Genomic DNA, 17,895 nt, shown 5'->3' with positions numbered 1-17,895 from the left:
GCTTAAGAAACTTATTAACCATTAATCATATTAACATTTGCATAGCTCTTAGAATTTTCAAAGTAGTTTTACATCTGTTATTTCAATTTGCCAATGCAACTAAGATAGCTTTCTATAAAACACAAATGCAAAAAGGTGGGTAAGTGGGAGGAAAGGTTAAATATTAGAAGTAGATAAATTTGCTTAACAAGTCAAAATATTTAATTCATTTGTTTGAAATAAAACAGCTTGGATTATATACCTCCAACTGTCTGCCTTCTCAGGCAGAAGAAGGATAAGAATAATTCCCAAGTGTTTGCATCCAGTTCATGGTAAACAAAATAAAATCCCAAACTTTATTAGGAGATTTAACATATCTACAAATAGCACTTTCCAGATCTTGAAAACAGGTTGGGAAGGCTCCTCGCCCTGTCGGGCCCTGTATACACCCACTAAGGCCAGAGACAGGCTAGTGTAGGTAAACGGGCCTTCAGCAGAGCGCCTTCTCTATCCCAGCCACTCTGTTTCTTTTAATGACACCATTCACTGTTGTGTTATTGGTGCTCAAAGGCCATAGATCTCTCTCTCTCTCTCTCTCTCTCTCTCTCTCTCTATATATATATATATATATATATATATATATGTATATATATGTATGTGTGTGTATATATATACATATATATATATATATATATATATATATATATATATATATATATATTTGTGTGTGTGTGTGGTCCTGGGGTTCCTGGAAACCCTTCTACCTCCGGGCTATACTCCGAGACCTATTTTATACTTTTTTAAATTTTTTATTTGGAAACAGGATCTCTTAAGCCAGCACGGCTGGCTTCAAACCTGCACGATCCTCCTGTCTCTGCCTCACAAGTCCAGGGATTACAAGCCTGCGCCACCTCTCCTGGCCTGGATATATCTTTGATTCTTTGATTCCTTTAGCCACTCAATCACTTGCTAAGGCCTACTGATTATAACTCTTTTTCTTTTACATTGAGCCTATTTGTGATTCCATAACCTCCTCTGAAGTTCTACTCTGATACCCACAGGTCCCTGCCTCTAAGCCATTCTAGATATTTCTACCAATCCGAGAGTCCTTAAATTCTCCTTATCCACCTTCAGTGGGTATGACCACCAATTCACTTTGTAGATGACGCTGGCCTCCCAATGCCCTGCCCATCCTACCAACTTCGCTTCTCTACTCTTACTTTCTGATCCAAATAAACCACACCACTTGTGGATGCCTCATGCCCTGGCCTCCTCTTCCCAGGAGCACTCCCTCATCTTTCAGGTGGCGGGGGTGGGGGTGGGGGGGTGCGGTCTTTCCTAGTATTCCTTCCATGAAGTCTTCTCTGGCTCCCCTGATGGGACCGCTCGTGTTTTGAACCCCGTCATTTTGTTTATGCCTTTCTTGTGGCTCTGCTTTTCTGCCTCTGTTACAGCTTTCCTTCCTTTCTCCCTGGGATTGATGGTGAGCTTCCTGAAGGCAAGGACTCTACTTTCTCCTTGCTGTATCTCCTAGCACAGTGCCTTACACATTGGAGATGCTGAGTTAACAGCCTCTGAGCTTAAAAAAAAAAATGCTTTAAAAAAGCTATAAAAGAAAATCAAATACATTTTTATAGAGTATCAGTATAAAAGCAGGTGAAGTCATTCTTGGTTCAAGTCTTCAAAAAAGAAGTAGGCCTTTAGTTCATTCGAAATACTGTTACTCATCCTTTTCACAAACAACCAACAGCCAGTAAATTACTCAGCCACTGAATGTAATTCAAAGCCATCACATACATGAGTACGAGTCATGCTGGCAGCTGGGTGGTTCTCTCCTGCTTCTAGGCTAGAGAACATTCATCTGAAGAGACTATGGCACAGCCATAGAAGCAAAGAGTTAACCACAGTGTCAGAAGTCACAGCTGGAACAACAGCCTGAAGCTTGGATTTAAGCATTGCAGGTGGCTCATTTTACTTGACTGACAGAGGCAAGAGAATCAGGCCAAAACTTGTATTCTAAAGTTGTAGAAAGCCAGCACCCCAAGCCAGTCTGTGGTGGGCTCCCCAGCACATTCTCCATGAGGGGTGTGTGATGTGAAAGTATGGCATGTTTTCCATATGTTGTCGGTAAAGCAGAAAAGTGCTAATAGTGCATACTAGGTAATAGTAAAAGGTGGGGGATTATTTGTTTTATTATTTTAGAGACATTTCTTAAGATTGGACACATTCTAACTTATGAATAACTCTACGTAAATATTGTTATACTCTATGTTGAAAAATTTCTTTCAACTGAGATGGGGGTCTTCCTTATGTTGCTCAGGCCGGCCTTGAACTTGTGATTCTCTGCATTAGCCTCTTGTATAGTTAAAATTACAGGTGGGCACCATGGTGCCCGGTTTACACTGAATTTCTCAAGTGTTCGAAAATGAAGCCTATCTCAGCTGGGTGTGGTGGCGCACGCTTGTAATCCCCGTGCTTGGGAGGCAGAGACAGGAGGATTGCGCAGGTTTGAAGTCAGCCAGTGAGGCTCTCAGCAACTTAGTGAGACCCTGTTTCCAAATAAAATAGAAAATAGGTCTGGGAGTATAGCTCAGAGCTAGAAAGTCCCTAGATTCTACCCCCAGTACCACAAAAAAGAAAAGAAGAGAAAATGAAGCCTATCTCACTTTTTTTTTTTAAGTTTGCAATTCTTTTCTTTCTTTTTTTGGTGGTGCTGAGGATTGACCTTAGAGTCCTGTACACACTGGACACACAGTACTGAGCCACACCCCTAGGCCTTGAAATATTTTTTAAAAGAGTTTTATCATTAGTAAAGGCACAGGAGCATTTGCCAAGAGAGTCTTGAGTCCTTTTATTTGATTTAAGACATAATACTTACAGGAATGATACACAGAAGCTTGCAACATTATAGCATTTCTACATGCTTCTATAGTTGTGCAAGAGAAAAGAACAGGGGAAACACTGACCTATGCAAGGCATAAACAAAGAAAAAAGAGGAGAGGAAGGGAGCAAAAGGAATAAAGTAAATAAGGGCGAAAAAGAAGAAAAGGGAAGGAGAAAAGGCAGGGTGGGGGACACGGGAGAGCCAGGAGGACTCAGAAACGGGAAGTTCGGATGGCAATTAGTATATTAACATTTTCAAATGAGAGATGAAGGCTTTGCCATCATAGAAGCTACAAGTGGAATCAGTGTGACTTAGATAGGCAATGTATGCTATGTGTGCATGCTTTTCAGAAAGCAAGAGAATATCAAAGTTAAATAATAACTGAGAACATTCAAATGTGGACAAGAAAGTACTGCAAAAAGCATCACAGCAGTAAAAAGCAGCCAATACTTAAGTTTCTAACCAAAAGGCCTGTGATAAAAGACAGTCTATAATGTTAGTTCTAATGTCAATCCTGAGATTGGTGTTACTAATCCCATTTTAAGGATTCAGTAACTGAGGTTTAGCCAGGATAAGAAAAGGTCAAAGATCCCACATCTGATAATGAGGCCAATAGTTAAACACTGGCATACTCCACTAAGTCACTTCATTCATTCATTCACTTAAGAGCTGTTCACCCGCTCATATTACTACATGCCAATTACTGGGATTATCTAGTGAAGAAAACAGACACAGTCTTTAATCTCAGGAGTTATCACCTAGTGAGAAAAAGAGCCAATAAGCAACTAGGTAAACCAGCATTTTACTGTAAAACTTCATAAATACTATGAACAAAATGGCCAGGAGTAGTAAAAGAGAATAAAACGGGCACTACTAAGTTAGCATGGTTAGGAAGGCCCAACTGACACTTAAAGAATGGGAAAGCACCAGCAGAAGGAAGAAGGGGAAACATTCATGGGAGAGGAAAGAACATGTACAAAGACCCTGAGACAGGCCAACAGGGATGGCTGGTGTGCTGTGGGGGAGGAGGACAGTAGCAAGAGAAGTCACTGGGGCATGTCTGACCTGCAGGGTCAAAGCACAGGGGCTACTGCACGATGGGAGTCTGGGTTTTACTTTAAATGCAATGGGAAGGCATACCATCTTTGGATTTCTAAAAGATCAGCCTGGTTTCGGTATGAATAACAGTAAGAGCTAAGAGGAGAAAAGGAGAGACGAGTAAGGAAGCTTTTGCATGATTCTAAGAGAGAAGACTGTCAAGTAGACATGGGTGGTGGTAGGAAATGAACCTCAGAAGTGATCTGAACTAATTTTGGTAGTAGACCCAGAGGCCTTGCTGATGGACGGGATGTGAGGGGGGGACAGAGAGAAGGTGCAAAGGATGAGTCTAAATCCTGTGCACAGCTCTAAGTCTTATATGTAAATTTGATTTTATTAGTATAGTTCTCATATAAAAAAGATAGCTATATTTATATTAGTGTTTTCAATAGTGCATATTTTTATAAATAGTTCATGTGCTGAAATCTGTTTGCACACTGCTAAGTTCTCCCTCTAAATGAAACATCTGCTCAGAGGTACACCATCTAGAAAAAGACATACCTTCAGTGTGGTGTGATAGAACGAGAAGGGATTTTCATATGAAACGACCTAAGGTGGAATCGGAGCTTTGCCACTTTGCTGGGTATTTATAAAGAAGTCACAAATTGGAGGCTCAGACTTTGTATACATAAGAACCCGCTTACAGTCCAGTTGTGAGAATTCAATAATTTATAAAGTCCTGGCATGGAGCAGGACATCAGTAAAGCAGACTCTGCTTCCTCTCCTTCCCTTCCCTCCCCAACAAAGTGATGAGAATGCCACAAGTGTTTAAAGTAGCTCTGTATCAGAGTGTAGACAGAGTACCCTGTCTATACAGAGTGTATGAGTGAGTGCTATTTTAACACAGCTGGGATGCATTCTAGGTTTGAAACTGCGACTCTATTATGGGTCCTAAAGGGTACTCACATAGCAGTTCTAACTCTGTAACAAACACCCTCACCTCCTGCCTACAAAGTCTGCCAGAGAAAAATAGAGGACATTCAGTTAAATTTGGATTTCACAAATGAAACATTTGAAGTATGTCCCACACAATATTTGGGACATACTAAAACTAATTCTTTTTCACTGTCTGAAATTCAAATTTAACTGGATGTCTTGTATTTTTACTTGCTAAATCAGGCAACCTCGTGATGATACAAGTCTCCACTAGGAATCAATGGCTCCAACATTCTTGCTTCACAATCCCCTGTGATGCTAACTCTTCCCTGTAGAAAAGAGTCTGTCTCTCGCCATCCTGGTGCTATCTGTCCACTCCTGCATTCCTTGCATATTTCATTCATTACTTCTCATTCTTGCCAAATGCCCAAAGTCCTAAGTGGTACCATATTCGATAAGGAATTTTACTTAGTCATCATAAAGAACGCTGGTATAGCTGGGCATGGTGGCGCACACTTGTAATCCCAGCATTTGAGACGCTGAGACAGGAGGATCACAGTTCAAGGTTAGCCTCAGCTGCTTAATGAGGCCCTTTGCAACTCAGTGAGACCCTGTTTCAAAATAAAGAATAAAAAGTAGGGTGGGGGGTGTTATCGCTTGGAGGTAGAATGCCCCTGGGTTCCATCCCCAATACCACACACAAAAAAAGTAATGCTGGTATGTTCCTGTGTGGGTTTGTAGATGGGTATAGGGTGTGTGCACCTGCTGTGTTAACCTTTTAAAATAAAGACTGTGCTAACAATGTATCAACAGGAATGCATTTTTGAGAGTTTTCAATAATAGTGAATTAAATTTGCATCCACATTAATGTAAGCTATTTAGATACTATAGTAGTAGAACCAAGTATTGAATAAACTGCAAGAGAAATTGAGTTCACTTAGTAATTACTATCACAAATTAAGAGCTGAAACTCCTTCACTTACAATTATGGCACATGAAAAGAATTTGAAAGTTTGGGCCATAGTTTTATCTGTCTGAGTGCTCCTTTTTACATATACTTGAGTGCTTCAATTTCCTGTTTCAGTACTAGGACAATATTAAAGGAAATATAAATCTAGTCAATTATATGAGATACACAAAACAGTATTGCTATTTGCTATTGTTCCATGACAAGATAAGGCGCTTGCTTGTTCCAGAATGAAAATAAGCACAGTGAGGAAGTTTTGTTATTACAAAATTGTCGGTTGAACTAAATAAAGTGTTTAATAATGTAGCTTATTTTCATCCTCATACAAGCTCATTTTCTTATTATGAATTAGAAACAAAATCATAGACTGGTGCTACTCTGTGGACCACATTTTTTTTTTTTTTTTGAGTAGTACTGATGTCAAAAGCTCCAGAACTATATACACTGTGCCTCCAATACAACGACAAAGAAACGGAGGGCCCTCCCTCCTCTTTTGGCCATTTTGCTCACCAAAGTTCTGCATCAATATTTTCTTCATTCCTAATAATTTAACTTAAGCTAAGTATGGAAACAAAGTTGCCCCAATTTTAGAAAGAAGAGGATGTGTGCTTACTCTTCTTGTCGTAAGTCATTGACGCTGCGGTCCAGTGAGATCATGTCACTTGCCACCATGTTAAATCCAAACTCTTTAATGCTGGCTTGAACTGCAGGTTTGAATTCTGGTCCCAAAACCAATGGCTTGGCTTTCTCTCCAGGGCCACCAACGACTCCGTGAGGCTCAGGTTCTTTGGGTTCAAAGTTACCGAGGATGCCTGGGCGTAGCACAGGATCACGGTAGGTGAATGTCTGAGGCTTAAATGTGAGATACTGCCTCTGCATTATTTCTTTCTGGGAATCTCCTCCAACATGGTGCTCCTGTTCATTTTTTTCCTTGTTTCTTCTTCTAATAGACTCTAAGTCCACTTCTACTCCTTCAACATGAGGCCATGGTACCACAGGTTTGAATCTGTCATCCCCAGGAGGCAATCCATTCCCTCCTCGGTTAGGCATGGGGTTATTGACATCTCTGTCTTCCTATACAAAAGGGAGGGGGATATACAATGAGTACATGAAGGCAAACTGCCACAGTAGAGTTTACCATACAAAATTTTCATGTTTAAAAAAAGGCTGAAGCAACAATAAAACCATTTCAAATGTGAAATACAAGGCTTCCCATTTGAAGATATCTTTCAGAGTAGAAAAAAAAATACCAAAAAATAGATGATCTCCTCACTATTCCAGAATAAATGAATGGGCACATTTTTTCTTATCTCTTTATAAATCTAACTCCTGACCAAAGATCTCTTATTAATGTGCATTTTTAAGGGTTAGAGCAATGACTTTCTAGGATCTTTGATTAAAACAGATACTTAATAGCCATGTTGTGCAGCAGTGGTTTCACAAGCATCTGGTATATGATACAGTTAACCTTTAGTAAGTATCACAGCCATATGGTAGCAGTTGTAGTACATGGATCTATCACTCAGCTGGCTACATGCCCCAAATGGTACAGGGACAAGATGAGGATATGCATTCAAGAGGCCCAATTTGGTGTGTTCTATTCAACAAAAGTTTGGCTGAATTCAGGACCATAAAAAAACCCTCTAATAATAGTAACCAAATCAGCTTGGGCTTTTAAATCACAGTCAATACCCAATTTCACCCAATCCAGGAGGATCAGATTATGCATGTATGGATATTCTTTAAGCAGTGCCTCTCTTTTCTGTTTGGGCCCTCTTTATCACCTGGGAAGATCTTCCCGTCGAACTCAAGCTACCTGAATTGCGAAACACATGCTATAACCTCAGTGGGCTTATGATCATACGCAAATTGCAAATTTTAAATGTTTCCCAAATCCACCCACTTCAACAACAGAAATTTTAATGTACTTAAATGTCATGCTTATCTTTCTCTACAAGAAATCTTTTCCCTTCACTACAAGCTGCTGGTGTTCTTTAGGGTTCGGTGAGAAGTCTGTCATTCCTCATTCTGGGTTGCCTCATTCTCTTTCAAGCTCAGTGACCACTTTCATTCTACTGATTCCTACATCTATTTCGCTGGCCCACATCACAGTTATGATCTCCAGATCTTATAGTCAACTGCTTCCTGAACATTTCTACTTATATTTCTTTGGCACATAAACTAACATACCCCAAACCAAACCATTTACCGTATACCACCTACCTGTTTTATTTATTGCCTTCACTACTTCAGGGACCAGAACCACCATCCACTCAACTAATGAAGTCTCAAACCTGCTTTTCACGCTATACTTCATGTTCTGTTTGATCTGTCCTCCTGACATCCACTCAGTCCTGAATTCCTCTCTATTCTGTCTTCTGTATAGCTCCTGGGTTGGACCACTTCCCTGCTCCTCACTGCCAAGCCTTAGTGTGGGCCACACCCAGCTCCAAACAAGATCACCGAGCTGAAGTAATCGTGGGGACTGTAAACACCGTGACCTAAACATGTCAGGCAGATTAACATATTTAATTCCATAAGTTAGGTAGTATGATTATCACACAGAAAATATGACAGAGAAGTTATCTGAGACCAGAAACAGTACACAGTTACAGTCAAAATTTAAACCCGGACAGGCAGCTCCAGAGTCTGCTCTTAACAGTCTCCCCTCACACTCCTCATTCTATGTATGCATATTGCCTCTCTTCCTCATTCTTCCCTAAACAGCAGCTGTAGGGACTTGACTAAAATTCAAATATGAACATTTTAACTTTCTCTCTTTACAACAGTCCACCAGTCACCCACTGCTCTCAGGAAAGTTTAAACTCCTAACAAGGTTGACAGGTTTTCCAGGCCCTAGACTGCACTTAGACAGCAGCTTCGTCCTTACGCAAGAGGGCAGGAGTCAGTTAACTTTTTCAGAAAAGGGTCAAGGAGAAAACATTTATGACTTTGTAGATCACAAACTGCAATTTTCCAAGTCTGCCACTGTACGATGAAAGCAGCCATGGATAATATGTAAACGAATGCGGATGGCTGTGCTCTATGAAACTTCATCTACAAAGACAGGTGGTGGGCTGGATTTGGCCTCCAGCCCTCGTACTAGATTCTAAGTTCTGTAGAGGTGCAGGTGTTTTGTCTATTGCCCACACTACCGCATTCCCAGTGCCTATCCTGGCGTGTAAGTCCTTATTTAAAATGCAGTGAACACATAAAAAGTAAAAAATCGGATGCTCTTCCTAATATGCGGAAGCTAGGGAGGAAAAGGGGTCATAGGAGGAACTCTAGATGAAGAAGGAGAAACCATAAATGAGCAAACAAGGCGACCTAACTGAGGGGGATGAGATGGGAGAAGAGGGAAATTCCCTAATGTACATGATGTACATTCACAAACACATCAAAGCCAATCACTAAGTCAAACATGAGAAGGAAGGAATGGGGAGGGCATTGGGGAAGGGCTAAATGAGTGATGTGTGCATGTGTGCCTCTACCATCTTGTACTCCACTAAGATGTATGATTACAGTACGCTAATTAAAAGTGCACTGAATAAATGAATGAATTCTAAATTTTTTGTGTGGTAAGAGGGACTCTGAAAAGAACAGAACAAAATAGGGAATGGATAATCTGAAACCAGAGAAAAAGTCTTCTTACCAGATAGACCTTTATTGGCAATCCCTTTGAATTCACCAGACATAACTCTCCATTCTCTGCACAGTATTGTACTCTTAATAATGATATATAACAGCACCAGGGAAATTGAATTTTCTCACTTCTCAAGCCTTGTATGCCATTCAATCTGAAGTCAGAACAAATTCTAGAATTCTCTGTCTAATCCCAGGTCAATTAAGAAAAATCATGTCAAATCCCAATGCTATAAAATTTAAAGAATGGCAACAAAGCAGTGTAATACTTAACTCCCCTGGGAAGGAAACTACACACTCCTCTTCCAGAGAGTGAATGAGAATCAATGGGTGCCCCTGAGATTCACTGGCTCTAAGGCACTTTCATAAGCAACAGCTGACTTACTACAAAGCCAAAATCAATGAATCACTGCGGACTAGAAATGGAAAAGAGAATCATTAGATAATTTTCCAAGACTGTTATGTTCATAAAAGTGGAAAAAGACTAAAGAATATAATCACTTATCACAGATGGTAACATGAAATACCAGAAGTGAGGTCAGACTAGTCACTATCCACCCTATAATGTACACAGCATTCCTGCTCTTACTTATGTGTGCCATTTTTCCAAGATTGGTCATGCCAAGATCAGTTGTGCCTTGGTAGAAATTCTATGACTCCAATGGTGATTAGACCAAATGCATTATAGGGCTGTTTGGATTTGAAATCATAAGTGGACCCTAAAAACTATGCTTGTAATGGTGAGCTTACATAGTCACAGGATCTCTTGAAAAATTACAATTTAGAGGAAATGGCCACTATTGAACAATATCCACACTATTTCATTATCCTTCATGAGCCACAGAATTTAAAAGTGTAAACCAGACAAATTATATTCTGTGATTTAAAGCTCCCTTGATCCAAGATACCTATAGCTAGATAACTTAGCAAATCAGCATCCTTCATTTGGCTGTATTTACTCATCTAGGAAAAGAAACAGGGGCAAAGAGAACAGGGAGGGAGTTTATGAGAACAAGGCAGGCACCAGAAGTTCAGGGAAAATAGGGTGCTCTCAAAGGGCCTTCACATATGAGTGATATGAGTGGGCCTCAGTCTACTTGTTTCTCTGTGCTTAGCCACAGTTGGATTCTAAACTAATCTATCTTAACATTTTGCTTACTAAAGAAAGACCTTTAAGTTTTTTTCTTTTCAGAGCACCAAGAGTTGGATACACTGGTAGTTATGGCCTTGCTGGGCATGGAGGAAGAGGCAGGGGTTAAGAAATTTGTTTGTACTTAATAAGGGCTTAAAATGGATAAATAAAGATTAGACAGATCCCTTACTGGTCCTCGGCTATCTAGGACCACATCCATTACAGGTAAGCACCCTATTTCTAGATATATTTTAAGACACTTAATCTAGGAAGAGCTTTAGGGTCACTTTCCAGCAGTAATGCCTTTGCTGCAACTAGGACAGAACTGAAAAATGGAGAAACTGTGTTGTGAAGAAACCAAATTTATTTAAGTTTAAAAATTCAGCTGGGCGTGGTGGTGCACACTTACAATCCCAGCATTTGGGAGGCTGAGACAGAAGGATCATGATTCGTGGACAGCCTCAGCTACTTAGTGAGGCCTTCTGCAAATTAGTGAGATCTTGTTTCAAAATAAAGAATAAAAAACAGGGCTGGGGTGTAGCTTGGAGGTTGAATGCCCCTGGGTTCCATCTCCAGACTAAATAAACAAACAAACAAATAAATAAATATAAAATTCTATTCAGCCGGGCGATGGATGGCGCACGCTTGTAATCCCAGCATTTGGGAGGCTGAGACAGGAGGATCCAGGGTTGCAGCCAGCCTCAGCTACTTAGTGAGGCTCTCAGCAACTTAGTGAGACTATTTCAAAATAAAATATAAAACAGGTCTGGGAGTGTAGCCTGGAGGTAGAAAAGCCCCTGGGTTCCATTCCTAATAACACACACACACACACACACACACACACACACACGAATTCTACACAGGCTCTAGGTGTGGTTTATTAAAATTAAGGATGATATATAAGAAGCATTATCTGCTAAAAGGAACAGACTCAGTTAAGGGGTTCCTACTTTTTGGTTTCTTGGGTTTTTTTTTTGGCAGAGGAGATTTTGTGTGTGTGTGAGTGCACGTATGTGCATGTGAGTGTGTAAGTGCCAGGCTAAGATATAAACCAAGAGTTAACAGAATAGAGAAAATAACACAGGTTGACACCACGGTAATTACTTCAAGAAAATCTGGGTCAGCAGCATTAATACTGCATATTAGACTATGGCACGGTAGCCAAGCTAAGCGCTATACAGGAAGCACTTGGTCCTAAACTTAGACCTCAGGAATGACACATTAAGATTCTTGACTGTGGAGAGCTGCCCATTATATAATAGCTGATGGTTACTCTTTTTCTTTTTCTCTTAAGACTTCCGATACACTATAGCATCCACAGTTACCGGTGGATAAGTTGGTGCTTCTGTTTAACCACCTACTAGATTTTACCAGGTTTCTACAGGGAATTTTGAGTCGATGAAATGTCACCTCTCAATAACCCCATAAGCAAACTATAAAATGCAGTATATAAGCCGGGTGTGGTGGCGCACGTTTGTAACCCCACGCTTGGGAGGCGGAGACAGGTGGATCGCGCAGGTTCGAAGCCAGCTGCGCTGGTTTAGGAGACCCTGTTTCCAAATAAAAAGATATATAAAAAATAGGTCTGGGAGTGTAGCCCGGAGGTAGAAGGGCTTCCAGGAACCCCAGTACCAAAATAAAAATAGATAAATAAAATGCAGTATATAATATAGATATATACTGGGCTATAATGAATAATACAGAAGTTGATGTCTTCCCAAAAAGTTGGCTATATCATATTTTTGAACATTTAGTCATCTGAATAAAAGGAGGGTTTCTTTTATACAAGAGTCTCCCAATAAATTTCATTGATATGCAACTAGTCAACGGATCTTTGGATTTTCATATATATCATTTAGTATTGACACAAAAATTTTCTGAAGATTTCTGTGTTTCCTACAGAATAATTATGTTCAACTACAGAATATCTAAAGAAAACAAGTCTTTGAATCTTTTTCCTGGTTTTACCAGAATCTCCTCCTCATCATTAGAATGAGATAAGATAATTTTGTGATTTTCCTGACTTAATGGAGAAACCCTGAAAATACTCTATACTCAGGAGAAAAATATCAGCTATTTTTTGGCAATCAACTATTTGAGTTACTGATAGCAAACACATGAATGTTATCATTTTGTAATAACCCAAACAACCTTTCCAACCACCCCCCAAGACTGAATTTCCTTTTAAAGCAGAAGGTAGAGACATGCACAATCATCCCAGGTGTTTCTGATTTACTCAAGGCTTCTTCTTATAGGTAAACGATGAGACCCAAATGCCCAGAGTGGAAATCTTGGTCTCTTGTAACCATTTAGGATCACCTAAGAAACCAAACAAGCATTCTTCCCACCATTCAATTTAATATGTAAAAATACTGACACATCAGGTCCATGAATTCTGTCTTTGGTTAATAATTATGCACTAACCAGGAGTGGTGGTACACACTTGTAATCCCAGTACTTGGGAGGCTGAGACAGTAGGATCAGAGGTTTGAGGGCAGCCTCAGCAACTGGAGAGGCCTTCCACAAAGTAGTAAGACCCTGTTTCAAAATAAAAACATAAAAAATAGGGCTGGGTGTGTAGCCTGGAGGTAGAATGCCTTTGGGTTCAATTCCCAGTACCACAAAAACAAAGAAAAAAGAAAAAAAAAGTATGCACTGATGGTATCCCCTGTTTTAAATTATCCAGTGATTCAATTTCTATGGTCACCTCAATTTTAGGTAGATACCTTAATAAGTTTTTGCCATTTTATTTCCCTCCTATCATTGAACTTTGTGAGCGCACATTATTTTGTGGGAAGATACCTCTTCATTCAAGCCTTAGGAAAAATCACTCTCCAAGTGGCTAGGAATATAACTTTTATTTTACCGGAACCTAATCCTCATGGAGAAGCTGAATTTCTTTATAGGATATGCATTTACTTGAAGTGTTTCAATGGGTGCTGTGTGCCTGTGTGCCTCTATCACCTGAACTTCATCAAGATGTATGATTACAGTGCACCAAAAATAAACAGATAAGTGGTTAAGAGATAAGGGGTTATACTAACAACAACAAAAACGTTGTTTGGAAATAAAAAAATATTCCCGTTTTTAAGCTTCATCTTTTAGAACTCTAGATTATTCCCATGATTTTTTAAAAGTGGTTTTGAAAGTGATATTTGTAAGCATAGGCAATAAATCCACTACATTTACCTAGAAATATATAGTACAATTCTGAAAATTTAGTTCATCCAAACTAAAATAGTTGATCAAATTGGTTAAAATGGCATTAATATTAACTTATTAAAATCATGTCAAGCCAGGTATGGAGAAGCATGCCCGTAATCCCAGTACTTGGTAGGCTGAGAGAGGAGGATCATAGTTTTGAGGACAGCCTCAGCAACAGAGCAAGCCTCTTAAAAGGCTAGAAAGACTTTGTTCCAAGAAAAAATAAGATAAAATAAAAGGGCTGGGTGTGGAGCTCAGATGTAAAATGCCTTGGGTTCAATACCCAGCCCCACAAAACAAATAACCAAAACATATCATTACTGTGCATTTTGAAGCTATCCAGGTAAATTACAGATTTCTTAGTAGTGAAAACTTCTGATTTTCACCCTTTAAATTAAAATTATAACTAGAAAGAAGCATATTTCACACACACTCTTTATTTTTATTAACCCTGTAATCTCTAATGTTCTATTCTGAAAATGTGAAATTCCCACTAAGCACACACTAGTTCAGTCCATCACCTTAAACTCAGGAATCAATTCCCAGAAACCTGTCCCCTCCTCCAAACAGTCCTGTGAATGTTTCTACCACCCTCCTCCTGTGTAGCCTCAGTTGTTTCTCCCCAATCAGACCGGGGGCTTGTTGAGGCTGGATAATGTGTATTATTATCTGTGTGCCCCAAGCACCTCGTAGACAGCAGGCACTCAATACGTGTTTGTTCATGGACTGAGTAAATGAAGAACATATAACTGGGACCATCTATCATCACCTTGCTGGAATATAAACTGAGTTTGGATCCATTATCTTATGCTTGGCTTGATTTAAGCTAGCATTTTGGGAATCCAAATGAGATAACTGAAAACATTACTTCCCTACACATCTAAAATTTGAATAATTCTTTTTAAGTTTCTTCTGTTCTTCAGATTTGGATAAATCATGTTTGCAAGGGAAATTTGGTGCTTCATGGAAAATGAATACTTTATTTAAACACGAGAAAGTAAATCTGCTGATGTTAGTTAGACTTAGTTCTCTAGGCCAATTTATCTTGCAAATGGTTTCCTACTAAATTTGGTGCTTGTTGTAAACAGCAATAGCATAGAGATTCTAAATCAAGTCAGAAATATCAGGTAATACTCAAGGGTAATAGAAGAAATAGGCAATGAAAGGGCCAAAATATAGGTTAATTTTTACAATAGAAAAATAAACATAAAATTGATTATCCTTTTAGAAAAAACTTTTTATTCATGACTTTAATTGGCCCAAAGTTATTATCGTAGACAACTAATCAAGAACTATGCAACATAAAAAATTTAATGTGTTTGTGAAATCAAAATAATTCTTATCTTTCAGAGACCTTATAAAAATGCATGCTTTAACTCATGAACTGAATTATGAATACACATGCAGGTTTTAAAAATATTTCTTACTATGAATATTTAATACTAATTCTTTTGCTGATTTGGACTGAATTTTAAGAGTCAAATATAGTATTAAACAAATGACCAATACATAATTTTGTAATATATTTCAAAAGATGATATAAAGTTATTATTGCCAAAGTTTACACTGTCATTTCAGTGCTAAGAGCACATACTTATCAGGACAGCGCTATAAATACCCAATGACACTTAAAAGCCTCATCTCCCATTGGTAGTCAAAGGCAGATTATAATACTTCTCTGAAATCATAAAAGGCTATAGTAGTTAGATTTTTTAACTCTGTATGTGTGAAAGCTAAGCAGTTCCTGAATTTTAAAAAGAAAAATCCTAAGTAGGATTTTCATTTCACAGACAATATATAAGTTGTTACATAAAATATTTTAATAAAATGATCAATACTTTACAATAATAAATCTTACCAAGTTGTTCCTATGAAATGACCTGTCTAAAAATAAGAAAAGTGTTAGGGAAGAGTGAGGAAAAGGGGAAAAAAAATGAAAGCAAAGCAACGAGAACGATCGTAAAATAAAATCTGTGAAGATTTTTAAACACATGAATAATTTATATATGACTATACATTATGTATGCACATGGAGAGATGAAATATACATTTAAAAGCCAAATGACTTAGAAGGATAAGAAATAAGAAGTTAACCCTGCTGAATAGACCCTTCAAAAGAACAATCACAGCATCTTGTCAGGTGGAGAAGGATGTAACTACTTAGAAGCTGAATTGACTGAAAATGAGGTCACATCTGCTCCTCTTCTGCCCACTCCCTAATGTTTTGGAACTTCCTTTCAGCTTGTGCCAATCAACTCTATTTTCTTACCTAGATGAGTTAAGAAACTCTCTCTTCCACGTCATCCTTTTTAAGAGTATTCCCAACTCTAATTCTTTGGGGACCGCACTGTTGACACTTTAAAAAAAAATCTACAGAAGTATTTATTTAGTTCTCTCCTTTTATTCTTGTTTCCAATGTAACAATGTATTTTATAATTTAGTGTCAGCTGAAGCCAAGTAGTTTAAATTCTTAATATTCCTTCACATCTGGCAAATCCAGTGAAACCACATAACCATCTCTAATCTTTCTGAAAACCTTATAGGAAATTATGTCACCAACAGGATCATCAATAATTCTTTTGACATTAAGGCAAACATTTTACAGAGTGAGCGTAGAATGAAGTAAGATGCGGTGTTTGTGTTGGAAGAGAATGATTAATATCCTCTTGAAAGCCAAAAGAGCAATGCCCTATTATCCCTTTAGGGGAGAAATTCAAGAATGCATACAGCACTCCCACATGAAGTTTCCACACCTGGAAGTGCATAAAACAGCTTTTCCTCTAGTATTTCCTTACTTTCCCTGAAGCCTGGCTTTTATAACAGCTCATAAAAAAGTATTGCATTATGGTCTTTTACAACACTTACATTTTGATTGGTATAAAATAATCTCTTGCAAAGCTAAAAACATAAAATTATCCCAAGGAAGAAAACACCTCAATGTTTTCAGGGCAGATATATCATTTTGAAGAATAGATCATTTTATTATGATGTGATGACTAGAAATCTACTTGAGGAGAGTTTGGAAAATAACATAATTATGCCAGACAGAAACATATCTGAATGTAGATCAAGGTTATTTATGTAATAAACTTTTTGACATTTTACTTTCCAACTATCAACAACTCTGAACTCAAGAGGGAATGCTTATCCGGTGACGCTCTAGTGTTTCTTGAGTGTTATTTAGTATTCACGTTAATATTCACATGCATGAGTAAAAGAACTGTCCTTTTAGTAATCCAAATATTTATCACAGGTGTCCTATATACCAGCCACTCTACCTCTCAGAGAGTCACAGTGGGAAAAAGGGATGTCTGAGAAGGCTGTAAGTGATCCGATCCACGCTTGAAAATAGTCCAGTCTCCCCACTACCTAGCTGGTGGGGAGGATTCATAGCTAAGAGGCAGGGACAGAATGTGGGCCATGACAACCACTCTAGGCAGAGGCAAAGGCACAAAAACATGAGACATGGAGTGTTCTGGGAACTCCAAGTAGTTTGGTATGACAAACAAGAGACAGATGGTGGCAGAAAATGAGACTGGAATTGGTACTTTCTCCCAGTACCTTTTAAGAACTACCAAGAGGCTCAGAACCATCCTCTTAGAAAGTGGAGATATGAGAGAGAGAGAGGTACATGCCAGATCAAAGTTGTATTTTGGAACTAGTGCTCTGGTGGAGCAAATGAATGGGAAGAGGACTTGAGATGTCTTCAGACAGACAAGAAAAATGAGAAATAAACGAGTACGAAAGGCAACACAAGAGGGAATTTCCAGAAAAGACTGGTTAACATTACTAAAAACTGGAGACATGATGCTAAATTAATGGAAATTACAAACCCTGAAGGTATAGACAGGAAAGTAAGTTGTGTAGCTGCAGTTCTGCAACATGACTTACTGTGATGCAAGGCATAATGGAGGCCCCAGAAGCAGGAGTCTAGAGAGCCTTTGGTATTCCTCGTAATTTTGGTACCCAGCCATAGATGGAACTATCATATTGTTTTCTGTCATCTAGAGTATAATAGGCATTTCTTTGATCCTTTTTCTGCCCTACATTCTACATCAAAATGCAATGTGTAACTGATGGATTAATATGTATTGAGTACCTTCTACAAACCAG

At 38.7% G+C, this 17,895-nt stretch overlaps 1 protein-coding gene across 4 annotated transcripts in view; it reads right to left on the bottom strand.

Moving 5' to 3' along the window:
- The window catches only part of GALNT7 (polypeptide N-acetylgalactosaminyltransferase 7), a gene marked incomplete at both ends in the record, with an annotated part of 155,504 nt that overhangs the window by 65,229 nt on the left and 72,380 nt on the right, over window positions 1–17,895 (bottom strand). For all 4 annotated transcript variants that reach the window (XM_080710791.1, XM_080710790.1, XM_080710792.1 and 1 more), the window contains one exon: window positions 6,418–6,878. In XM_080710791.1, the coding sequence (XP_080566917.1) occupies window positions 6,418–6,878 (461 nt within the window). The remainder of the gene's footprint in view (window positions 1–6,417; window positions 6,879–17,895) is intronic.

This window comes from Muscardinus avellanarius, assembly GCF_963383645.1.
Source record: "Muscardinus avellanarius genome assembly, chromosome: 14".
Taxonomy (NCBI): Eukaryota; Metazoa; Chordata; class Mammalia; order Rodentia; family Gliridae; genus Muscardinus; species Muscardinus avellanarius.
This window is presented reverse-complemented; position numbering and strand designations above follow the sequence as displayed.